We start from the raw sequence: 26,807 nt of genomic DNA on the forward strand, positions 1-26,807 counted from the left end.
GCTACAATAAAGAGTGTGCTCGCCATTTATTGATAAAAAAAAAAAAATAGTTACAAAATTTATCACTATATGGTGCTGTGGCAATACAAATCACTTGAACAGCACTACAATTGTTCAATGTGTCCTCCAGCTTCATCAACAGCAGTTTCCATTCGAAGAACAGTATTTTCTACAGCAGAACCTAACATGTCAACTGGAATAGTGAGCACATGTTCACTTCAGATGTCCTTCAGATCTACCAGAGTTTGACATCCTTCCCAATACATCTGTTCTTCAAAAAAACCCCACAACCAGAAGTTGCATGAGGTGAGGTCTGGTGATCGGGGTGGCCAAGATGTCTGGAAACAACAGCTTATGACCCGTCCATCTGTAAAGTGTTGCCTTAGCAATCTATGGGCCCAACGGTGGATGTGGAGTGGCACACCATCTTGCACAAATATTGTATCCTGAAGGCATCCACGTTGTTGCAACTCTGGTATTGCAAAATCTGCCAACATTTCATAATATCTCTGTCCGGTGACAGAACACATGCATGATCCAGTCGGCATTACCTGTTCAAAAAAAAAATATGGCCCAATCATTAATGTGGCCGTAAATCCACACCACACTGTCACTTTTGGAGAATGCAATGGGACCTCTTCAATAACTCGAGGGTTTTTGTTGCCCAAATGTGATAGTTGTGCATATTCACTTGTCCATTTAAGCAGAAGTGGACTTCATCACGCCAAAGAATGTTCCATGGCCAAGTGATATCCACTGTTATTTTTATTTATTTTTTTTTTTTAAGGAGCATTAGCAACTAAGGCCATATTGCTCCTGGAATATGTGGTGGTCATTCCCTGACCTTTCCGCATCCTCTGTATTTGGTGGTGTGGGCTCAAACCTCGGTCTAATCAAGAAGCGGGTGCTATGCACTGCCACTGTCATTCACACCAGAAACTGAAGTGCGTATATGAAACGAATATCTGTATCACCATGCTTTAGCTGCTGTAGCATGTGCATCTTGTAAGGATAGTACCGCAACACCTGACACATTACTAGCCTTATAGTGGAATACGGCATGTCCACTTCACGAGAAACAGCTGGTACACGGAGATTGACTTGATAAATCCATGACAGCCATAGCCACATCTTCAACACGAGAGGAGTCCACTCATTTTCGACCTCTACCTCATGAACACCAAGTTGTCCTGTCGCTTCAAATTTTGCAATCAAATAGCGGACAGCACAAACAGTCATAGGTCCATGCCTTATGTGCTTCTGATGCTGGAATTATCTGATAGCTGCAGCTACATTGTTGCTGTTATGATAGTACAGCTGCACTAATAGCATCTTTTCCTGCAACTAACTGGAATCGACTTTACTTTTAGGTAAGTTATCTAAGTTGGACATACTGTTGGCATTGCTGATGTAGTGCAGGCAAACATCTACTGTTTGATTTTGAAAAGACTGCTTTGCTTTTATACAGTACAGTAGAGCTGAGTAGTGGCACTGTGGCAATACCTTACGATTATGCAAATAATTTACGTTAATTGCATAATCGTAACTAAGATAGTTAAGCGCCATACAGTGACAAATTTTGTAACTAATTTTGTTTTTCCAATAAATGGTGAGCGCATTCTTTATTGTACCTGTTATCCAAATTTCTCTTCAGTACGAGCCTTAGAACTCGCTCCACAGCTCTCTACATAGGGATAATTTAATTTTAACAACCCTGTACAAATATGTGTAACATATAACATTAATTATTCCGATTATCACGTATATTCTTCTGATTTTCATGTATCATTTAATTTTTTAATTGGTAAGGTAATAAAGGGTAAATTTGTGCTTAATATATCTTTACTTTTATAGCCTGTGGATAATATTCCTCCTATTTTCGCTAATTAGAATTGCTGTTTAATAGAATTAAAATTCAATTCACAAATGTGATCATAGTAACCGGCTTTTACTACACATTGTATAGTGAACGGTACTTTACTATGGTGAGTCCATCATAACATGATTTGATTTTACAGCGAACCAATTGTAAAGAGGGGGTTCACTATATTTTTAACTATTTACGTGAAACTTCGCATAATTGGGGCAGCCGCTTAATTGGGCCAAAATGCATTAGTCCCGATGTGTCCCAAATAACTGGAATCGACTTTACTTTTAGGTAAGTTATCTAAGTTGGACATACTTTTGACATTACCATAAAGAAACTGTCACTTGATACCAAGTGACAGTTTATGCTGATGTTAAATAAATTAGCTTTCAGGCATCATTTTGTATTCTAATTTTATTAATAATTGCATTTTAAAGAAGAATTTCATTGTTTCATTTCAGTTAAAGAAGATCCAGATGATAAATTTCCCAGAAAACTAGCTAATCAAAATTTTAATCACATGAAACCCAGAGTAGGTGAGTAAAAATATTTATCTACTAGTTAAAATTGCATTTTAATTCATAATTTGATTCATTTACTTATAAATTTTGGCACTGTTAGGCTGCTGAGCTTCTAATGAATAAAGAATAGTTCCTGTACTGTAACTGGTTTTATTTACAACTTTCGTGCCAGGACAGCCTATCAGTGGTTTGCCAAATACTACTATGTGTTCTTTTGACTGCTTTGTTTTACTAGTAAATGTTTCATTATGTCATTTATAAAAGAAGTACAGGAGGAAAATATCTTAATTTTTGATTATAAAACTAGTGTGATTTGTCTAGCAATGTCCTATAGGGCTGAGAAACCCACTGGTGGGTCACTGCTTACCTAGTAATGCCCTATCAGGCAGAGTAACCCATTGTTGGTGGTGTACTAATAGGGCATCGAACCATTGTGTTTTTTTTTTTTTTTTTTTTTTTTAGCTCTGGTTTTTGTTCTGCTTCACTCATAACTCAAAATTTTGGTTAGGTTTCAGTTTTGCTCTGGCAACTAAGATTGATCCGGTCTAAACCGTCCCTCCCCCGCCCTTAAAATCATATATACCTTTTGAAAATTGTTAATTATGTGCATTTTTTGATTGAATTAAATTAAATTTAATTTAAAAACAACACTTCAGATATTAAAAAAAAACTAATAAATAAAATATTAAATAAATTATTTAAATGTAAATATTAAATAAATTATTTAAATGTAAATATTAAATATTTGTAATCAATATTACACATTTATAATTCCCAAAACTTGCTTAATTTCAATTTGAGTAACACTGAATTGATATACACTTATAAAGTATTGGACAAATAGAATTTATATACAATATCTTGATTTTTATAGTTACACAAACATATACCCTTTATCCTTAAACCATAACAAACTATATCATAAAATTTTATATATGTAATATAACATTTACCATAGTTGCTCATGAACTGCTTAATAGGCTACATTAAAGTAAGAAAAGCATTTAATATAAAAATATGAGATACAGTTAAAGTAAATTCATTAGTACAAGCAAGCAACCATAATTATCTCTAATTAGTAGAATATCCTCCAACATAGTTTTACTCAGGCTGTCTCTATTATTCTGCAAGAAGAACTTCAATCCCGAAAAAGTCATCTCTGCACTAACTGGTATAGCTGGAGCACCTAAAATATCAGTAACTATTCCATATAAATATGGTATTTTAAATGGTTTTCATCCCAAAATTCCAAAACACTTTTATTTCTTTCTGGTCTTTTCACCACATCAAAAGTAGACAAAGTGTTTTCAATGTCAGTGTTAGCTAAATTAGATTGCACTTTAATATCTTTTTTCTTTCTTTTTGAGAAACTTTTCCATCTCATCAACACCTTCATCTGAAATTGCCATTTCCTCTGATTTCTTTCTTTTTGAGAAACTTTTCCATCTCATCAACACCTTCATCTGAAATTGCCATTTCCTCTGATTTCTATCATTTTCTTCTTTTGTCTCTCTTCTTTTTTACATTTTCTTCTTTTGTCTCTCTTCTTTTTTACATTTTCTTCTTTTGTCTCTCTTCTTTTTTACATTTTCAATCATTTCCCAAACATTTATAAACATTTATAAACCATTTATAAATGATATTGATGATGGTATATCAGGCTTATTGTCCAAGTTTGCAGACGATACGAAGGTTGGCAGGGTTGTCAAGGACACTACTGACACTATGCTGCTGCAACAGGATTTGGAAAGGTTGAGCAGATGGGCTTCGAGGTGGCAAATGAAGTTTAACATTGACAAATGTAAAGTACTACATATGGGAAACAGCAACCCCAGAGCAACGTATCAACTCTGTGGTACTACACTGACAGTGGTAGAGAATGAAAGGGACCTGGGGGTGGTGGTGCAGGCAGATATGAAGTTCTCTGAGCAGTGCAGACGAGCTGCAAGAGTAGCTCATGGTGTATTGTCAATGATATATAGGAATTTTTCTAGCAGGGATAAGGAGGTGATTATTCCCTTGTATAAGGCAATGGTCAGGCCACACCTAGAGTACTGTATACAGGCCTGGAGGCCTCATTTCAGGAAGGATGTAGAGCTGCTGGAACGAGTACAGAGAAGGGCAACTAGATTGGTGAATGGGACAAAGGGGTTCTCTTACGAAGAAAGGCTTAAGTTTTGCAAATTACAGTGTCTGGAAACTAGGCACCAGCGGGGTGATCTGATAGAGGTGTACAAAGCCTTGAATGGTTTGAGCATGCTCAATGCTGATGGGATTCTTCCTCTAGCTCAGAAAAATCACCTGAGAGGGCATAAATTCAAATTGAGGAAAGACAGATGTAGGATAGATGTGCGGAAATTTGCCTTTAGCCAGCGGGTGGTTGGTGGGTGGAACAGACTTCCATCCCTTGTCGTGGAAGTTGATAGCCTAAATAAGTTTAAGGCTCAGCTGGACAGGTATTTCGAACGAACAGAGGGGTGAAGTGGAAGTGGTTATTTTTATTTATTTATGTTACTTTTTTTTTTTTTTTTTTTTTTTTTTTTTTGGCTGATGCTGCATAAGCTTGCTTTCTTGCATCAAATGCCTCTACTAATGCTAATGCTAATTTTTTTAAATGCAGTTTGGCCTTTTACTTTTTGAGAATTAAGCAGAATTTGATAGTGCAGATCCAAATCAACTGTGCATAAGATGCACTCATTTCCCATTATAAGTTTTTCTGCGATATTTAAATTTTCAACCAAAATGCTAACAAATTAATTTGATATATTTTCCAATTTGAGTTTAGTTTCCACCCAAACACTAAAAAAAATCACTTAAAGTTAGTTGTTCAGTTTGTAATCTCAATGTTACTTCCTTTAAAAATTTTAAAGACTACAAACTAAATTTAACTTTAGCCCATTGATCGTTAGAAAAATAATCCAAATTATTTTAAGCTAATATAGTACAGAAATATAGTAAAAAAATTGTTGCACTTAACGATGTTTCCAGCATGATATGTGTACTGTTCCATCTTGTTGCACAATCCAATACAGGTATCTTTAAATTATTTTCAGAAAATTTGTAATATTTGGACAAGTTCTTGACAGCCATTTAAAATTTATCCTAATTCATTGTCCTTAATTGCACCTTTTATTGCCAGTTGAAGTGTGTGCACTAATACTTTATTTCAATAAGCCAATTCCTACAGGAAATACTGTTTTCATTGGGGAAAACTAACTCCATAAAAATAATTTTTTTCTCTGGGAGCTTCACTTGCAAATTCATCATCATTTCCTAGCAAATTAACCAATTTAGTTGTGTTTGCCCCATTACACTGGTCAACACGTAAAATGTTACAAAAACAAATATGTCCAATCTTGACTAATTTTATACTGCTGAACACGAAAATCACGTTAAAATTTGTTGATTGGCTCTTGTTTTTGAATTACAATTGGGGTCTCATATTAGCAAGTTACTCTACATTATCAACTACGGCCCTCAGCAAAATGCATGGTGACACTGCAGTGTCAGTACCACCACGCTCTTATCACGTGATTGGCAACTGTCGCCTCGCTCTGCATCACATGATAAGTTGTCGCCTCAAATGCATCTTCAACTCTGTTGCAGTAATCCTCAAATACGGCTAGTTACTGGTTGATTTATTCTCAGCTAACGGTTATCCTCTGTGAGATTCCTACTTTTTGTGCAGAATATGTCATTTAAGATTAATATGCCTCAACTTTGTGCGAATAGTCCAGATGACTTCTGTTACATACATTGAAAAGTCATGTTAGCTTCAAGAAAGCATCCCTTAACTCGAGCCATAAAAATAGGCCTATTTCTTGTACTTTGAGTGTAAAGTAGGCGATCAGGACAAGAACTGGGCTCCACACATGCTGCACTATCTTTTCATCAAAATAATGTGTGGGTCAATTGAATTATGCCTTTCACAGTGCCCATAATATGGAGGGAGCTAACAAATCACTTCACAGACTGTTACTTCTGTATGGTGCATCCTATTAGAAAAGGGATGACAATGAAGAAAAAGTGGACAGTAACATATTAGACCATCTGCAGTTCATCCCATGCCTCACAGTGAAGTACTACCTATTCCTGAACCACCTGCCCATTTTTCTGTAGAGTCTGATGAAAATGAAAACACTGATGAACATCAATTTGATATACACAAAGAAGGATAGCAGCCATCTACGTCAAGCGATCCACCATTTTTCCCAAACCTTTATTCTTCTGAACCATATAAGATCACAGAAAGTAAGCTTAATCACCTCATCAGGGATCTCAAACTGTCGAAGAATAAGGCAGAGCTTTTGGTCTCGAAGCTACAACAGTGGAATCTTTTAGATTGTTCTGTGAAAGTGACAACATTTCATACTCAAAATAAAGACTATGATAAATTCTATCAAACAAGGTGAATTCATTGTTTGTAAGGATATTGATGGCAGCAATGAACATGAGGCATGTTCCTGAAGAAGGCAACTATTTATAGACACTTCTGTGGTTAGCCTTAAGGCTGTGTTATTACACAATGGAAATATGCTGCCTTCAATATCTCTTGTGTATGCCGTCCACAAAAAATAAACTTACGTAAACATGGAGAATGTCTTCTTAGGTGATGCTATCAGAAGTATGAATGGCAGATATATGGTGATTTAAAGGTAATCACCATTTTATTAGAACTACAAAAGGGTTACGCTAAGTCTTGTTGCTTTCTCTGTGAGTGGGATAGTCATTCCAAGGATATGCACTATGAGAAGAGGAGTTGGCCTCAACGAAAATCATTAACACCTGGAATGAAGAACATAGCATTTGAACCTCTGGTAGATCCAAATAAAGTTTTGCTTCCCCCACACCACATCAAACTGGGGCTAATGAAAATTTTGTGAAGGCTTTGGTAGTGAACAGTCCTGCATTCACATACTTGCAAGAGAAATTCCCAACTCTTAGTACAGAGAAGATTAAGGCAGGCATTTTCATTGGTCCACAAATAAGACAACTTTTTAAAGACAAACGATTTGAATGTGCCTTAGTGATAGTGAGAAATCAGAGAGAAAAGCCTTTCAAAATGTTCGGACTGGTTTTCTAGGAAATGTTAAAGCCAGCAACCACAGGCAGCTTGTGTAAGATCTCATTACTTCTTACGAGAAACTGGGGTGCAGCGTGTCATTGAAGTTGCATTTCTTGCACTCACATGTGGATTTCTTCCTGCCAAACTGTGGTTCTGTCAGCAATGAACATGGTGAGTGCTTCCATCATGATGGAACAAAGATACAAAAGCAAATGGAGTGCCACCATGTTGGCCGATTATTGTTGGATGGTGAAAAGGGATGCTCCCGAAGTTGAATACAAGCAAAAGTTGAAAAGGTCCCCTGTTTGATACAGGTATGTTTGTAGCTAAGTCTTACTGCCATATAAACAAAAAATACCTTGTATAAATATAAAAATACTTTTTTTTTTTTTTGAAAAAAAAAAAGCTAATCTGCCATTTTAAGCACTATTTCCATGATTAGCACTCCAAAGTCTATAAAGTAAACTTAATTTCGTGCCCATAAGAAGATATGACACAAAATTTGTTGTTCAGTGTTATCAGTATTAAATTGAGTAAATCTGTTGAATTGTGTTATATTTTTCTAAAATTTGGCAGACTATATATTTTTATATGCTTTCTTGTATGTCTTTCATTTACTACTTTCATACCCAATGTAAATAGATGTATTTTACTCTCTTTCACAAATTGAGCATTTATTTTGAGGAAAGATCAGTTTAATCTATTGGGAACATCTTTCAAAGAAATCATTGTGTTCCAGTTTACTGTGCTGCACATTCTTGAGAAAATTTTTGATGAAATCTCTGGTATAATTAGTTTTATATTCTCCACATTGATATAAAAATTACAACCAATTACTGTAATAACAGGATTTTAAATTTTATGGAAAAGCCAAATTCCATTAGCTCAAATGCACAGTTATTACCAGTAATGAGTTTCACACAAGCATCAACAACTACATACTTATCTAATTTCACTTTAAGGTAATCTGGTGCAGCACATTTTTTTATGGTTTGCTGCAGTTTATTTTGAACTTTCTTATCACTTTCTTCTACCTTCTTTATCTTCTTCTGTACTATATCGAATTCCTGTTTATGGTGTTACTTCAAGTGTTTCTCTAAATTGGCAGTGTGATCTTCAACCATGACTTTGTTGCAAACTTTGCATGTGTTTTTATTTATTTTCCAGCTTTTCGAATTTGGTGAATCCTCCAAATTCATAGATTTACTCTATCTTGTCCCATGCTATAATTTAAGGAATAAAAATTGCATGTAATTTTTTAAAATTATAAATAAAATGTTAAATTAAGCCTGATTTGTGGCATATAAAATTTTGAAGTTATAGCATTAGTAAACCATGGCATTTTATAATTCACTATGGATTCGTTTTGGATTACTGATAGACTGATGTTAAAGCTAAAATGCTTAGATTAAAGGAGTACTAATAATTTATCTTCATAAACTGTGTGACAAAATGAAAGGAGTTGTTTCAGTGACACTGCTAATTCGAGTTAAATGTACATGAGTTATCTGTGTCATAAAGGACAAGGGCAGACACGTTGGAAAATAATTTTATGAGCAAAAGCCCGAAGAAATTGCATGTCCTATGCTCCAGAAAGGATAAGAAACATTTGACTCTGCAATTTGTCTCTTATAACCTTTCTATGATTTGATTTTATCACTATCAGATATAAAGTCATTGCATCATAGCTACAATAAAGAATCACTCGGAATGAATTTCTTACTATACTAAATATTTTCTCATGATTAAAACACAAATACACAGAAAATGTGACACGTGTTCCTCGCTAGATGATTAACTTTTTCCTTAGTGCTGATACCACTTAATTCTCATAGCAGTTAACTGAATATTTTGTTTCTATATATATATAGAAACAAAACCCGAGCCACAACTTATATGGTCCTACTATAGGAACGGGTTTGCGATCCCGGGCATACCCGAGCCACAACTTATATCTTGGTCCTACTATAGGAACGGGTTTGCGATCCCGGGCATACCCGATCCACAACTTATATCTTGTAATGCCTTTAAGCTGTCCTACACTCTTTATTTTTATTTCTCTGAAATTATTAGGGCAATCCGAGAACGTAGGAGAAACTATTTCTTATCTATACCACTATTTTTCGCCTTTGTGGAGTTCAGGTTCTATTTTTCCTACTCCTTTAGTTTTTTTTTTTTTTTTTTTTTCTTCTTACTATCTGCATGTTTCTCTTTGCGTTAATTTAATTTAATTATTTATTTTTACCGTATCCATCACATAGGGGGCACCACATATTATTTTGACGACTATTACATTATGTCCTAGATACGGTCAAATGTAGTATGTATTATATATTTAATCTTGTTTTAATCCTTAAATTACGTTCTCTGTCGGGTCAACGATGATTAATATATGCTTACATTTATATTTTACTTATATTTCTTACCTTTGATTCTAATATTTCAAAATTTTTCTTAATTAATTATCTTCATTCGATTTATTTATATTCGATTTATGTTCGGCCTATACTGGTTTATATTTGGTTTAGATTTAAATTACTTAGCATATATTGATCATCACAGAAACAGAGAACTTCTTGTCGTTTTTTGCCTTCATTCTGGGTGGTTGGCCCCAGTTGAAGTCATCTAGATTGTCGGTAAAAAGCGATAATAATAATAATAATTTTTTTTTTTTTTTTTTTTTTTGCGTTTTCTTAAGTCCTTGATGGTATTCTTATTATTGGATTGATTTACTTTTTCTATTGATATTCTGTAGACATTGTGGGTGTATTGCATGATTGCTTGCAACTGCATTAACCCATAAATATTAGTTATTGTCTTTTAACTTTCTTGCTTTGCTTTATTTCTTGCTTTCCTTTTATCACTAATATAACTATTAATATATATATATGAATATATGGAACATTAATATATATTAATTTTTATATCTTCTTTCAGGCACTATTAACAACTAATAGTATATTGAATTTATAATTTTATAATACATACCTATTCAAATTTTATAATACTTTCCTGCACTGTTTATCTTCTTAAAACTAATAAACTGTGACAAATGGTTACAACATACAATGCAGGACAATCCTTAAATGCAGAGCAAGGCCAATCTGATTGATGCTATGCAGAAGCAGGTCACTGGTTTCAGGGAACTTTCAAATTGGCAAATTTCCACAATAAATTTCTCAAAATTGATTGATACTATCTTAGAATAAATTTTAAGATGTATCTACCCAAAGGAAAAGGGATGTGTTTGATGGTCCTGAGGACTTTATGGAAAATCCAAGTTGACATTTGTAAAATATTTTAGCCCAAAAACTCTCCATGTGGTAAGCTCAGAGAAAGGGTACACCGATACAATTAGTGGCTCTCTCTCTCTCTCACCCCTTTCTAAATAGCTCTGAGAGTATAGTCACAAATCCCACCCACAGGATCGACAGGTACTACACAACACCTTTGCCCCTTAAGATTCTGGAAGTTTTTGAAAGAAGATTCCTTCAGCAATGAGAGAACTCCAATATGTATAATATGCAAACTGAAAATCATAAATAACTGTGTCGGTTTTCTGGTTCAAGAATTATGTTTTTTTGGTTCCTGTTCAGTTTTCACTCTGGCAAAAATATTGGTCAACAGTTTTCGGTTCAGTTCCAGTTTGATGCCCTGGTTGCTAAATGTTTCAATCTCTAGAAATTCACACTAATATGACTGACACATCTGCTTCCTAAGTTTTTTCATATGTTATTAAATATAACTATATGTTTCTGATACATTAATGATATTAAATAATGTATTAAAAAACTTACAATTATTAAAATTATGTATATTTTGTAAATCGATCCAGCCACCTGTTGTTACATACAAAGTCATCGTGTCCAAATTGTTTAGTGCTTTAGCCTTCAAGCGATGAAGTACTGCTTCAATGGTTCACAACAAAAAGAAGTGCTGGATGTCTATTGAAAATCCAGCACTTCTTTTTGTTGTGAACCATTGAAGCAGTACTTTATCGACATTTGAAACCTTTGCACTTTCTAATATATATATGGTAAAATCTCATTAATACAAACTCGGTTTGTACAAAGTACTCGTTTATATGAGGCATATACCATTCCCCTGCAAAAGGATAGGCTTTTCTATGTAAATATATTCGTTTATTACAAAATTCAGTTAATATGTATTACAAAGTTCTTTTTCACCCAATGAGAAATAAATATTGTCATTTTGTATGTTTAATACAAATCTTGGCAGAGTGATCCAAGTGTTGCCCCCTGCCACCTGGCTCCCTACGTCCCAAAGGATGGCACTGACTTGTTAGAAATTAGTTTTGTGTAAACAAAAGCAGTTTATGTACACTCTGAAAAACATCTTTCTGAAGGATGAGTTGTTAAATTAACAAAAGAATAAAAAGTTTTTCTAAGTTGTTTACATGCACTCCCTCGCTCTCCATGAGAATAAGGTCAGTTGCCATTGTTACTCCAGTTCAAAGAGTTTTTTGCTATCATATATAGAATCTATTTTTTGTGCCATTTTATCTGAGCTGATGACTTTTTCGGAACTTGTGTCTTTAAATTAATTTAAAATTTGTTTATATTAAATCTTATCTAGCAGTGTTATGGTGACAAAACGTAGACGGACAGAATTAAGCCTGGAAATTAAACTAAAAATTATACAAGAGGCTGCTAGGATGGAAAGAAGCAAAACAGACATTGCAAAGGAATACAACATACCTTTACCTACTTTATTTACAGTACTGAGAAACTGAAAAAGACTTGAAGAAGTGCGTGACACTGGAGCAGCGATGAAAAACAGGAAACAAATTCGTGGTGCAAAACACGAGGAACTTGAAACAAAACTTTTCGAGTGGTACCAACAAATGCGTGCATATAATTTGCCAATATCAGGTCTGATTTTGCAAGAAAAGGCAAATTATCTAGCTCAACAACATGGGATTAGCGACTTAAAATGTAGCAGTGGCTGGCTCCAAATATTTAAAGACAGGAATAATTTGGTTTCGTGAAATGTTTGCAGTGCGTCTGGATTAGTCAACAAAGAAAAGGCTACAGACTGGTTGTGTTCTGTATGGTCCATCCTTGAAAAATATGAGGCAAAGGATGTTTTTAATCTTGACGAGGGAGGTTGATTTTATAATTTGCTGCTAAACAAAACATTTGCTATTCGAGGAGAGTCTTGTCGTGGTGGAAAATTAAGTAAACAAGGACTCACTATTCTGTTATGCTGCAATTCAGATGGCAGTAGAAAACTACACCCACTTGTGATTGGTAAGTTTTCCAAGCCAAGATGTTTTAAAGCAGTTAACCACCTTCCCTGTGATTATGAGGCCACATGCCTCTGTAGCCATGTGGGAAGGAGTGGCAGTGCGTAGCACGCTTCTTGATTAGACCGGGGTTTGAGCCCATGACCATCAAGTATGGAGGATGTGGAAAGGGAATGACCACCGCATATCCCCAGAGCAATATGGCCTTAGTTGCTAATGCTCCTAAAAACCAAATAACAACAACAACAGCCAGTAGAAGTGCTTGGCTTACAGTCAAAATTTTTCAGTCTTGGTTATCAAAATTGGACAGAAGAATGGCTTCAGAAAAAAAATGAACATTTTGATGATTCTAGACCATTGTACAGCACATTCTGCCAAGACATATGGCTGTTGTTTTTACCCCCCAATACCACCAGTTTAATGCAACCACTGGATCAAGGCATTATTTATAACCTCAAGAGAGCATATAGAGCCTACCTGATAAGGTACTTGATCCGCAACATAGAAGGAGGGAACAATTTGCAGCCAAATTGGAATGTCTTGGATGCTATACGTAATCTTGTTATTGCTTGGGAAAGTATTACATGAAGTGTAAAAATCAACTGCTTCAGAAAGTGTGGCTTTTGAGAGAACATTATCGAAAAACATGGTCCAGCAGACGAATGTGACAGCAACAGGGAAGAATGGAGGAATTTGAAGGAGAATATGGATTTTGTTGGCGAATTTGAAGAGTTTGTGAAGGTGGATGATGAAGTTGCTACCACTGCAACGCGAATGCCAGAAGAGTTGCTGGGTACCAAACAAAATGATGATGTTTTTGTTACCAGCAACAGTGAAGTGAAGAAGCGCACACACTGCCATCTGAAAAAAGGTACCCAAAAGGAATTGAACATAATAGAGAATGTGTTGGCTTGCAGTAATGTTCATAAAGAAACAACTATTGCATTTGATTAACATCTGTGCTGTAGTTAAAATGCATATAGGAAAAAACCGTGCAAACAACATTGGATTCTTTCTTTAAATTAGATTAATTTATTAAAAAGTTAATGGTTTGTGTGTCTCCTTTTATATTAAGATTGTAATTCTTTTTACTGTGATACTAAAATATTGTGTATATCAAAATACAGTATATACTGTACAATATTTTCATTTCTGTTAATATTGCTTTTCTCTTAATTTATCTTAAAAATAAAATAAAATCTTTAAAAAATGTTATTCCTATTACTGTATTGTTAGACAAGGCTTTTGTTTTTATTTTATTTTTATTATTTTATTTTATTTTATTTATTTTATTAATTAATTTTTGATATTATTATTCTTAGATATACAGTATGTACCAAAAAAAAAAAAAAAAAAGTAAAATTTTGACACTTTTGGGGGACCTCGTTATTACAAAACATGAAAATTTTGGTCCCTTGAACTTTGTATTAATGAAATTCCACTGTATATATATATATAATTTTTTTTTTTTTTTTTTTTTTCGGTTATGTTCTTTTCCAGTGCTGATATGTAAACGTGTTTATTCTTCCACAATGTCAATACTGTTGAAGAAGATAAAGAAAGCATTTTACACACTTAAACATTTTTTGCACCACTTTCTAATTTGTGAATAATTTCAACTTTTTCATGAATCAAGAGACACTTTCATTTGTTAATAGACATGTTTCTGAAGGAAGGGTTCATTTCTAACTGATTTTAGTTCAAAATGACAGTAAAGTGATCTGCATACAGAGTTCATAGAAGTCACAAAATGCATACAAAGTTCTTTGAAGTTCCGAAAGGCAAATAGAGTTCTTAGAAGTCCCAAAATGAAATTTATGGTTCAGTGAATACAACACAATCTGTAAATAGGGTGAGTCATTTTTGGTATTAAAAAACCTGGGATTCTGGGAGAAATCCTTGCTACCTTCTCCTGACCAACTAAACCAGTCATGGTGTTACAAAAAATCCCTAAAACTTCCTTACATTATTTACAGAGCTCAACCCCATGCCTTTTTCACACAACATAGGAGGAGAGTTATTTTAGCCATTGTACTATCTATGGGAGCTAGTCTGTACCAACAGAAGACAATCAGCCATATTAGAATTTTAGATATCCTAAAACTGAATGTTGTCATCCCTTTGATTAAAATCCTTGATCTTAAGGATTCTAAAACTACTCCCAAAGAATGGTGCCTCAAAACCCCACTTAAGCACATCCCAAAAACAGAATATACACAGCTATCAATTTGAGTGAAGTTTAATTGAAATGAATACATTTGAATTTTGAAGTGAGTAGGCATTGTTGAGCATTTTTTATGAGATTGTTTTATAAGAAATGCTGCTTATTTCAGGAATCCTTTCTGAGTGAGCACTTAGTGCCAAGCAAGTGACTATAGCGATTCCTGAGTTATTTGAAAGCAATTTTTTAAAAGAGTGATTGATTATTGTATAACGTTATTTTTCTAATATCAGAAGTTATTTAATTTTGCTCTTCTAAAGAAAAGAAGTTAGCTTACTTAACAGAAAGGCAAGACACTTTCCTTCTTATATACGACTAACTTATTAATGCATCCTTAGATTCAGGGAGGTCCCATTGGACTAGGGATGTGCAAATATATCCCCAATTCACAAAGTGGGTTCAAAGGGTGACAAATAATTATAGATCTGTTAGTTTAACTTCTGTTCCAGGAAAAATAATGGAGTCCCTGGTTAAAGAAGTGATGCAGGATCACCTAGACAAGACTGCAGTAATAGTTCAGTCACAGCATGGGTTTGTTAAGGGAAAGTCTTGTCTGACCAATTTTATTGGATACTATGATGTGGGCACAAAGGAACTGGATGCAGGGAATAACTTTCATACAGTGGATTCCGGTTATTTGGGCCACCGGTTAATCAGGACAGCCGTTTATTTGGGGCAAATCTTAAAAAAACAGAAACCAATCGAGAAAATAGCCATGGTTTACTTCGCTTAATTGGGACAGCATGCCATTTAATCGGGCAGGACACCGCAGCACTGGAGATTACTCTACGATTGTCTCCGATGGTACCACGTGGTTCGGTCGAAATTCTGGAGGTCACAACCATAAAACAATAAAACATTTAGAAGTCACCTGTTTATTGGGCTTTTCAGTTAGTAAAATCTATCATAAACGGACAGTAAACTCGATTTTATTGAATTTGCGATAATATTGACAGCTGGAATTCTGTGGGTTATTACGGTGAAATGTGTTTACACTTCCATGAAATCTTCAATCATATAAAAAAATTAATTTTCAGATCTTCTCTTCATTCCTATTTTTAAAGCTTGGTAACTCGTTACTCTGTTCTCACTTGTGCTTTTCGTGCTACTTGCAATTTGTGTGTGCCGTGTTCTTTGTTACTGATTGCTTATAATTTTACTGTTTTAAATTTTAACCCCCACCCACAAATCTCAGTGAACCGAAATGTCAACTAGTTCATATGTACATATTACAGTACGTATTAATTATTCCAATTATCATGTATATTCTTCAGATTTTCAGGTATCATTTAATTTTTTAATTGGTAAGGTAATAAAGGGTAAATTTGTGCTTAATATATCTTTACTTTAATAGCCTGTGGATAATAAATCCTCCTATTTTCTCTAATTAGAATTAAAATTCAATTCACAAACGTGATCACAATTACCGGTACTTACTACACATCGTGTAGTGAAGGGTACTTTACTATATTGAATTCGTCGTAACGTGCTTTGATTGTGCAGTGAACTAATTGTAAAGGGGGGTTACATTGTATTTTTAACTATTTACGTGAAACTTCGGATAATTGGGGCAGCCACTTAATCGGGCCAAAATGCACTAGTCCCGATGTGTCCCAAATAAACGGAATGGACTGTATCATATATTTGGATCTTAGAAAGGCTTTTGATACTGTTGCACATGGAAGACTGCTGAACAAATTGGAGCAGTGTGGCATTGGATGGAAATTTCTGCTATGGATAAAGGGATGGTTGAGAGGGAAAAGACAGAGAGTGGTAATCATTGGTCACTGCTCATCGTGAACGGACTAATGTTATTAGTGGAGTCTCTCAGGGTTCAGTGTTGGGTCCATTGTTGTTTTCTGTATTTATAAACGATATTGATGATGATGGTATATCGAGCTTAATGTCCAAGTTTGCAGACAATACGAAGGTTGGTAGGGTGGTTAAGGGTTATTAAGGACACTAATGACAATACGCTGCTGCTACAACAGGATCTAGAAAAGATGAGCAGATGGGCTGAGAGGTGGCAAATGAAGTTTAACATTGACAAATGTAAAGTACTACATATGGGAAGCAGTTACCCCAGAGTAACTTATCAACTGTGTGGTACTACACTGACAGTTGTAGAGAATGGAAAGGTCCTTTCCATTGCATAGCACACATTTCTTGATTAGACTAGGGTTCGAGCCTGTGACCACCAAATACGGAGGATGCAGAAAGATCAGGGAATGAACACCGCATATCCCCGGAGCAGTATGGCCTTAGTTGCTAATGCTCCTAAAAACCAAATAACAAACAAACAAACAGGCGAAAAGATTAACGGTAGCCACAGGCAGAAGCAAAAGTGATTCTTGCACTGCTTCTGTTGTAATGAGCAGCAGCATAGAAAGCAAGTTGCTGGGGATTTCAAGAGCTGTTGGGAGTCATCATGGAACAAGTAAGTACATGGGCTGTGTTAGGGTAACTACAAGTATGAAGTTCTCTGAGCAGTGCTGATGGGCTGGCAGAGCAGGCCACACCTTGAGTACTGTATACAAGTCTGGAGGTCTCATTTTAGGAAGGATGTAGAGTTGCTAGAACAAGTACAGAGAAAGGCAACAAGATTGGTGAGAGGAACAAAGGGGTGTGCTTACGAAGAAAGGTTTAAGTTCTGAAAGTTGCTGCATCTGGAGACTAGGCACCTGCGAGGTGATCTGATTGAGGTGTGTTTAAGGCCTTGAATGGTTTAAGCAAGCTCAGTGCTGACGGGATACTTCTGCTTGCTCAGATCAAGAACCTGATGGGGCATAGATGCAAACTGAGGAAAGACAGTTGTAGAATAGATGTGTGGAAGTTTGCCTTTAGCCAGTGGGTGGATTACTGGAACAGACTTCCATCTGTAGTTTTGGAATTTGATAGCTTAAATAAATTTAAGGTTGAACTAGAAAAACATTTGGAGTGACCGGATGGCTGAATTGGAAAGGGTTTTTTTTTTTTTTTTTGGCTGATGCTGTATAAGCTTGCATCGTATGCCTCAACTATTGCTAATGCTACCTTTTTAAAAAGTAGCATTATATATAAAATAAAAATGCAATTTGTCTTTTCTGGTTTAAGTTATTGTTTGTCAAGAATAAATATAAAGAAGTACATCAGATACTGTGATTTTTCAGCATTGCTTTATTTATTCAGTTTAAGTTTATAGTGAATTACAAAACCAGTGTTTTCTTATTTTAATTTTTAAAATTCTCATTAATTTAAAGGAGTAGTAATGAATCGTTTCAATGATGTTGGAGAAGATGTTCCAAGAATTAAACCTCTAATTGACCGCAACCTTAATCCAGTGAGAAATCGGCAGGATCAGGAGCATCATCATAAATTTCAAGGTATATAATTTTTAATATTAATACTCACCTTTATGCACTTGGAGTAATAAGAAAGTAGAGACAAGCAGTGAAGAAAAAAATTTTATTAACAGGGAATCTAAAGATTATTAGTTTGGAATTGTTTATATCAATAAATACAGCAGAAACTCACAAATACAGAATGTTTTGAGCATTTTTCCAATGGTAATCAAGAACAGATCACTTTTTGAGAACTGGGAAATAGAATTTTCTTTATTATATAAAAAATTAGTTTTTTTTTGTTCCTTTTGTTTAAAATTAGCAGTTTTGTTATAATCTAATGAAGTGGTGAATTTGTTCCTTAATTGGCCATTTGCTTCTGCTGAAAGCTAGTGATCTCCCCCCCCCCCCCACAAACCATGTGGAAGAACCTGCAATTCCATTTTAACTGCCATGTTTTATCCAAATGCCCTTTTATTATTATTATTATTATTAGCCACATGGTACAAGGAAGCCTGAGGCTTATGCTGCACCAGGCAAAAAAAAAAAAAAAAAAAATTCCCCGAGTTACCCTGAGAGAGAGAGACAGAGAGAGAAGTAGAAAAGAACCACCAAGAAAGAGAAGAATGATGATATCCAGCTCAGGACCCTGGGTTTGCCAAACCCATACTCACCAGATGTGAGCCCCCGGGCCCATTATCTTTTACTACCTTATACACTTAGTCAGGTTTTATCCAATATGATTATGGGTCAGCTCTTTTTAACCTTTTAAAAATTCTGAACTTACGCAAATAGTGTTTGTTCCGTTATAGCCTCTGCTGCTGATTTACCAAAACAAAACACCAAATGAAATAAACAAAACTGAAGTCTCTCTCTTTCTCTTCATAATACAGGCAGTTCCTGCTTTACGAGTTTTTTTTTTTTTTATTATTTTAAATATCATCAAGAAAATCGAAAATATGAACATTAATCGCAAAAAATGAATGTTATATATTCATAAATACCACATTTCAAACAACATGCGTTACACTGTTCTCCACTTTACGATATTAATCCGTTCCAGAGACACATCGTATCATGAAAATATTGTAATATGAACCCAATAACACATTTTTGGTAATTCTTTCCCCGACCTCGGAAGTTGAAATAAATAACTCTCTAAAAGGTCATTTTTATAGTGTAAATTGTATTAGTTACCAATTCAAATCATTAAAATGCAATACACGTTCATTGTTATCATATGTACTGTTATAAGAACCAATTTTGAACGGCTTTGTGATATTTTTCTGAAGCACATTTCTACAGGTCCCTACCATAAAACAATTTGTGCTTTCCAGTTTATTGGGCTTTTCTGTTACTGTAAGCAATTATAAACAGGTAGGAAACTTGATCTTATTGCATTTTCGAAAATACCGATAGCTGTGTGGTTTGTGTGGTTTTTTTACATTATTATGGTGAAATGTGTTTCCCTTTTACTGAAACCTTCAATCATAAAAAACATAAATAAATTTTCAGAATCTTCTCTTCATTCTTTTTTTTTTTTTTTAAGCTTCTTAAACTTGTTACTTCACAAATCGTGTTAGTTGCAATTTGTGCGTTCTGTTAAAAAATGCTTATGCATGCTATTGAAATTTATAAAAAAAAGAGAAGATTATCTTGGAGACAAACGCCTCTTGAAGCATTTCTGAAGAAGATGACTCCTTGTGCAACAAACCAATGAGTGCCAAGCCAATACTATAATGAGTGATCAACAAGTGTGCATTTAGTCGATGATGATGATGAAGAATAAACATACTTTAACATTTGTAAGTCATAAATAATTTCTTTATTATTATAATTTGCTTGATTTTACGGCTATGTTTTCATTTCTTTGGATAAATCGGTCATTGTTTAAACAAACAATGACTGATTTATGAAAGGAGCGTGGGTGCGAGAGTACATGTTAAGTTTTTTTTGGGTGCGAGAGTACATATGAAGGCGAAGTTTTTACGGCTCCAGCAAATAGAGAAGTTTTTGCTTTTTTATTTACATTGGCATATTAATTTCTTTTTTAGAGTTGCTTTATATTCCTAGTTGTTGTTGTTGTTTGGTTTTTAGGAGCATTAGCAACTAAGGCCATATCGCTCCCGGGTCGTTCCCTGACCTTTCCGCATCCTCCGTATTTGGTGGTGACGGGCTCGAACTCCAGTCTAATCAAGAAGCGTGTGCTACGCACTGCTGCTGCTCCTTCCCACCTTGCTACAGAGATGCCTGTATTCCTGGTAACAATACTTTAGTTTAAATTGAATTTAGATAGAGATTTTGTAGGTTATTACTGTAGGTATCGGTAAGGGTATCAAATCCACATGTGGACAGGTTTTGCAGCTCCCGCAAACGCAGTTTTTAATTATACTTAACCACTTTATTGACTTAATTGTTAGATTAAATTATTTTCTATAAATAGCTTATAGACCTAGTCAAGCTACATGGTTTATTTTGAATTTAGATAGCGTGATTTGGAAAGTAAATAATACCTCGTGTCCGTAGATTAACCATTCATAACTTGCCACCATTGTTATACCATACAACGTATGCTAAGGTTTAACAGAAAACTAGATAGCGAGTATAGTTTCAATTAATTAATCAGTAAAATTTATTAATCTTATTAAATTTTATTGTTATTTGAATTGTACTTTTTTAAACTAAATAAATATAGCGACCTAGTTATTACAAAACATAACATCATAAATTAATACATATAAGTTGACAGGAGATAAGAAAGTCATATAACGTAACTCGGAGATAATATTCGATACCGAAATACATATATATATAGTGTTATAACTGCATTGGGATATAGGATTAGGGTTATATTTTGTATTGGAATTTTACTGAACTTGAATAGAAATCATGACTCAGACCAGAGCAGCAAAGCAAAAGGCTCAAACTAGTGGAAGTGCTGTGGCTCAGGGGAGAACTGAGGGGGGGGTTGTCCTCTGAATCACAGTTTATTGATATGCACTGCTTGTTTGATAATTGTGGAGCAATCAGGAACAGTACGTGATATTGCCAAGGGGAATGTCTTTGTGTGTGCGCGATGTAAGGAGTGCGAGGAAATGAGGTGCAAATCGGCATTGTTATGGGCTTATATGAGAGCTTGAAGGACAGGGTGGATGCCCTCGGAGGATTTAAATTGATGGGCCCATCAAGCTCTCAGCTGCCCACATCAATGCCAGAGCTTGCACTTGAACATCACACAACACAGCGGCAACCCCCCAAGGCAGAATGTGCTGGTCCCAAAGGAACTAGTTGTTGTAGATGACTCTATTGTCAGGGAAACAGGAAACATATTGTGCAAAAAGGATAGATGGAACAGGACCAGGGTATACAGAACTTTAGCTTTAGCATTAGTAGAGGCATATGATGCAAGAAAGCAAGCTTATGCAGCATCAGCCAGAAAAAAAAAAAAAAAAAACTTCCACTTCACCCCTCCGTTCGTTCGAAATACCTGTCCAGCTCAGCCTTAAATTTATTTAGGCTATCAATTTCCACAACAAGGGATGGAAGTCTGTTCCACCAACCAACTACCCGCTGGCTAAAGACAAATTTCCGGACAATGTATGTCTACCAGGGGCAAAGGTTGATGATGTTGTAGGGCAGATATCATCCTTTAAGGGCACAAAGGGTAATATTGTTGTACACATTGGCACTAATGATATTAAGAGTAGGAGACCGGCAGAATTACTTTACAAGTACAAGACAATGCTGAAAAAAAGCCGTGAGTTAGTGTTGAATTTGAAAGTGTCTGCAATTCTGCCCAGACACGATAGGACGGAGTATATGATGAGAGCCTTGTCGATCAATTCGGCCCTGGAGAGTTTGTGCAAGGCTCAAGGTGTAGAATTTTTCTCAGGCTGGTCTGTGCTTATTAAAAGGGGAGACTGCTTCTACAGGGATGGGATACACTTAAATAGAAAGGGTGCAAGAATATTGCTGATGTTATCGAGGCAGAGTTAGGGGGGGTCGGAAAACTGCTAGCTTGAGGGGATACATGGACTAATAGATTAACAGTAGCCGCTGGCAGAGGTGAAAGGGATTCTTGCACTGCTTCTATTGAAATACAATTCAGCAGCAGCCTGGAAATCAAGTTATTGGGGATTTCCAGGAGTGCTGTGAGTCATAGTGGAACAAGTAAATACATGGGCTGTGTTAGGGTAACTAAGAGTAGAAACAAGTGCATGTATACTTGCATGTACATCAATGCTAGGAGTATAGTTAATAAATTCGATGAGCTTGAAGTGCTGGTCAAGACATCAAAGGCAGATATTGTTGGGATATCAGAGATATTGTGTCACACAGACATAAGCAGTGCAGAACTGGAATTTGGGGAGTACAATGTGTACAGAAAGGATAGAGAGGTTATGCTGTTAGTTAAGAAATATATAAAATCTAAGGAAGTCATCCAATTGATGTGGGTAGACAATGCAGTGTTGAGTCAATTTGGTGTGACATAATCACTGGGAAAGGAAAAATGAGAGTAGGTGTGTGTTATAGGTCTAATGATTCTGATGAGTATAATGAGCAATTTTGCAGAGAAATAGAGTGGGCCAGTAAATCAGTGTGTGTCTTATAATGGGGAATTTTAATTTCCCAGAGATTGACTGGAATTTGTGGGTTGGTCATTCACACACTAGCAAGGCTTTTGTGGATTTATTGGATGATTGTTTTCTACTGCAGAATGTTCGGGAGGCACCTAGAGGGAGTAATACTCATGATCTGATTATCAGTAGTGATTCTTCATGCATCAAGAATCTGCAGATAACGGAATTGCTAGGTGGCAGTGATCACAGTGTGCTGAAGTGGGATTTATTCAAAGAGGTAACTACCATCAAGGGTAAAGGGAAGGGTTTTTGCTTTCGTAAAGGTAACTATGGTTGTCTGCGACGGTATTTAAATTCTATATGGTGGAACCAACTGATGATGTTACCAACAGCAAATTCAAAATGGGAAGCATTCAAAGAATTAATCTTGGAAGCTACTAGGCTTTTCATACTAACAAAGAAATATTGTTCAAGATTTAGGCCTAAATAGATGTCAGATGAACTAATTAGACATGTGACAGAGAAGAAAAATGCATGGGATACATATAAATTAACATGTGACTCAGAAGCCTATGATAGATATAAGCTGATCTCTAACCAAGTTATAAAGGAGGTTAGTCAGGCGAAGGCAGATTACGAGAAATCTTTGGCAAAGAATGCAAAGAAAAACAGCAAAGAGTTCTTTACTTAAGGTTGGCAGGGTTGTTAATAACACTAATGACAGTACACTGCTGCAACAGGATCTAGAAAAGTTGAGCAGATAGGCTGAGAGGTGGCAAATGAGGTTTAACATTGACAAATGTAAAGTACTACATATGGGGGAAGCAGTAATCCCAGAGTAATGTATCAACTCTGTGGTACTACACTGACAGTGGTAGAGAATGAAAAGAACCTGGGGGTAATTGTGCAGGCAGATATGAAGTTTTCTGAGCAGTGGAGACGGTCTGCAAGAGGAGCTCATGGTGTCTTGTCAATGATATACAGAAATTTTTCTAGTAGGGATAAGGCGGTGATTATCCCCTTATATAGGGCAGTGGTCAGGCCACACCTTGAGTACTGTATACAGGTCTGGAGGCCTCATTTTAAGAAGGATGTAGAGCTGTTGGAACGAGTACAGAGAAGAGCAACAAGATTAGTGAATGGAACAAAGGGTTGATCTTACGAAGAAAGGCTTAAATTTTGCAAATTACTGTGTCTGGAGACTAAGCACCTGCGAGGTGAGCTGATTGAGGTGCATAAAGCCTTGAATGGTTTGAGCATGCTCAATGCAGATGGAATTCTTTCTCTTTCTCAGAATAAACGCCTGAGAGGGCATAAATTCAAATTGAGAAAAGATGGTTGTAGGATAGATGTGCAGAAGTTTGCCCTTAGCCAGCGGGTGGTTGATTGGTGGTACAAACTTCCATCTCTCTTGTAGAAGTTGATAGGTTAAATAGATTAAAGGCAAAACTTGACAAACATTTGGAGCGAGTGGATGGGTAAAATAAGGGGTGTTGTTTTTTTTTTTTCTTTTGACTGATGCTATATAACTTGCTTTCTTGTATCATGTGCCTTTGCTAATGCTAATGCAAACTAATTAGCCAACTAATTTCATTGGCAAGAATGTAACCTCTATTTTTAACATGTATATAGGAAATATATTCTCGCTTCACAAGTGTGCGATAAAAACGAATTAATTCGTAAAGTTGGGAACTATCTGTACTTCTTTATATCAATACTATAACTGCTACTTTTTCTTTGCCAGCAGAATTTTTCTACATGATAGTAAAAGCTCATGTAGAAAAATTCTGCTACTAGTCTTGCAACCTATATACAATATTGAGAAAACTGCATTTTGGATGCATAATTACTTCTGATTCTTCTTTCATTATTAAGCATCTTAAGTTTGTTGCTTCCCAAATAACATGGTAATCTGTGATTTCTATTACCAAGAAGTATATTAAAATGTATATTAAAATGATATATATTAGTATATTAAAATGATATACTCTAATTTTCCAACAAGCTGAATAATTATCTGGATCTTGTTACCTTAGCATACCTTGTTACCTTTGGTACTGCCATTTTCCACACTCTTAACCTTAGTATTATCAGCAAACTCTGACATCATGCCTGCTATGCCTCTGTAGTGTCATTAACAAATATCAGGAAAGTGATTTTTCCGTCAAGATTGTGCTCCTGTTCAGACTTTGATCATTCAGGAATTTCTGGTGAAAAACTGCACAATTCTCCCCCATTTTTTATACTCCTATTGGGCCCTGTTTTTTTTTTTTTTTTTATATTCACTTATACATTATAAAGCAGTATTTTCAGAAAAAAATTTTGACAGCATTTCAGTCATTGCAATTTGCCTCTTTGTAATCAGTATCAGAAGAGGCATATAAACTATAATTTATAGCACTACATACGTGTTTTTGTAACTTCACCACATAGTCCATAATGTATGACATTAATATTCTTAGAGCTTTTAGTATCAGTGATTTGCCGTAGATGTGTATCACAACGATGTTGCTCGAGGGTTCAAATCACTTAGATTGGTGATAGACAGTTAAATTTATTATCTATTATAACTCTTAGAATTTACAAATGTAACATTATAGCATAATACACATAACTTAAACATGGTAGCAGATACAAAATACAAATACATACACTGTAAGCGTGACATGGGAATATATATATATTCAATAATGTAAACTTTGTAGCATAACCAGTGCATAGTATTATTACTGCATTAGGATATAAGTTTAGTGTAGTATTTTTAATTGTATTGAATGTGAACCAAAATTGTGCCTAAGACCAGAATAGCAAAGTAAAGGGGTCATGGCAGTGGGAGTACTGTGGCTCTTGTGAGAACTAAGGGGAGGGGTTGTGCTCTAAATCACAGCCTTAAGAAATGTTCTGCTTGTTTGATGTTTGCAGAGCTATCAGGAACAGAACATGAAATTGCCGAGGCAATTTCTTTGTGTGTTATTGATGTAAGGAGCGTGAGAATGTTAGATGCCAAGTCAGCATTGTTATGGGCCTTTATTGGGGCACATTATTCTCTCAGCTGCCCACATCAATGGCAAAGTTTGCACTTGAACATCAGGCAATGCAGCAGCAATCCCCAAAACAGAATGTGCTAGTTTCACAGGAACTAGTAGTTGGTGGTGACTCTGTTGTCAAGGAAACAGGAAATATATTGTGCAAAAAGGACAGGTGGAATAGTTATGACCAGGGTATGTCTGCCAGTAGACAAAAGTTGATGTTGTTGTAGAGTAGATATCATATTTTAAGGGAAAAAAAGGTGATATTGTTATACACATTGGCACTAATGACATTAAGAATAGGAGATCTGTGAATTTACTTAACAAGTACAGGTCAGTGTTGAAAAAAAAGTTACAAGATAGGATTAAATTTGAAAGTGTCTGCAGTTCTCTCCAGATACAATAGGAGGGAGTACTCCGTAGCCGAGTGGGCAGGAGCGGGAGTGCAGTAGCACACGCTCTTTGAGTAGACCGGGATTCAAGCCCCTGACTGCTGAATACGGTCGATCTGCCAACCCGCACTGGACCAGCGTGGCAGATTATGGTCCATTTCCCTCAGCATGAATTGTTGAGGAGGCTTCCACCCTGCAGTGGGTTGATAATGGCTGCACTTTACTTTTTTTATATGATGCAAGCCTTATTAATCAATTTGGCGGTGGAGAGATTGTGCAAGGCTCATGGGGTAGAATTTTTCTCAGATTGTTCTGTGCTTATTAACAGGAGAGGCTGTTTCTACAGGGATGGATACACTTAAATAGAAACGGCCCAAGAATATTTGCTGATGCTATGGAGACAGTGTTACGTGGGTTAGAAAAATGCTAGCTTGGGGGATACACAAACTAATAGATTAACATCAGCCCTAGGCAGAGGTGAAAGTGATTCTTGCGCTGCTTCAATTGGAATGAGCAGCAGCCTGGAAAGCAGTGTGCTGAGGATTT

General features: G+C 35.6%; 1 protein-coding gene across 1 annotated transcript in view; it reads left to right on the top strand.

Moving 5' to 3' along the window:
• The window catches only part of LOC150081006 (venom factor-like), a 785,003-nt gene that overhangs the window by 615,680 nt on the left and 142,516 nt on the right, over window positions 1–26,807 (top strand). Inside the window, exons 32-33 of the mRNA XM_090382066.1 lie at window positions 2,329–2,403; window positions 18,180–18,302. Coding sequence (XP_090238192.1) covers window positions 2,329–2,403; window positions 18,180–18,302 — 198 coding nt within the window. The remainder of the gene's footprint in view (window positions 1–2,328; window positions 2,404–18,179; window positions 18,303–26,807) is intronic.

Source organism: Mastigoproctus giganteus, chromosome 9 (genome assembly GCF_048544385.1).
Source record: "Mastigoproctus giganteus isolate SK-2022 chromosome 9, ASM4854438v1, whole genome shotgun sequence".
Taxonomy (NCBI): Eukaryota; Metazoa; Arthropoda; class Arachnida; order Uropygi; family Thelyphonidae; genus Mastigoproctus; species Mastigoproctus giganteus.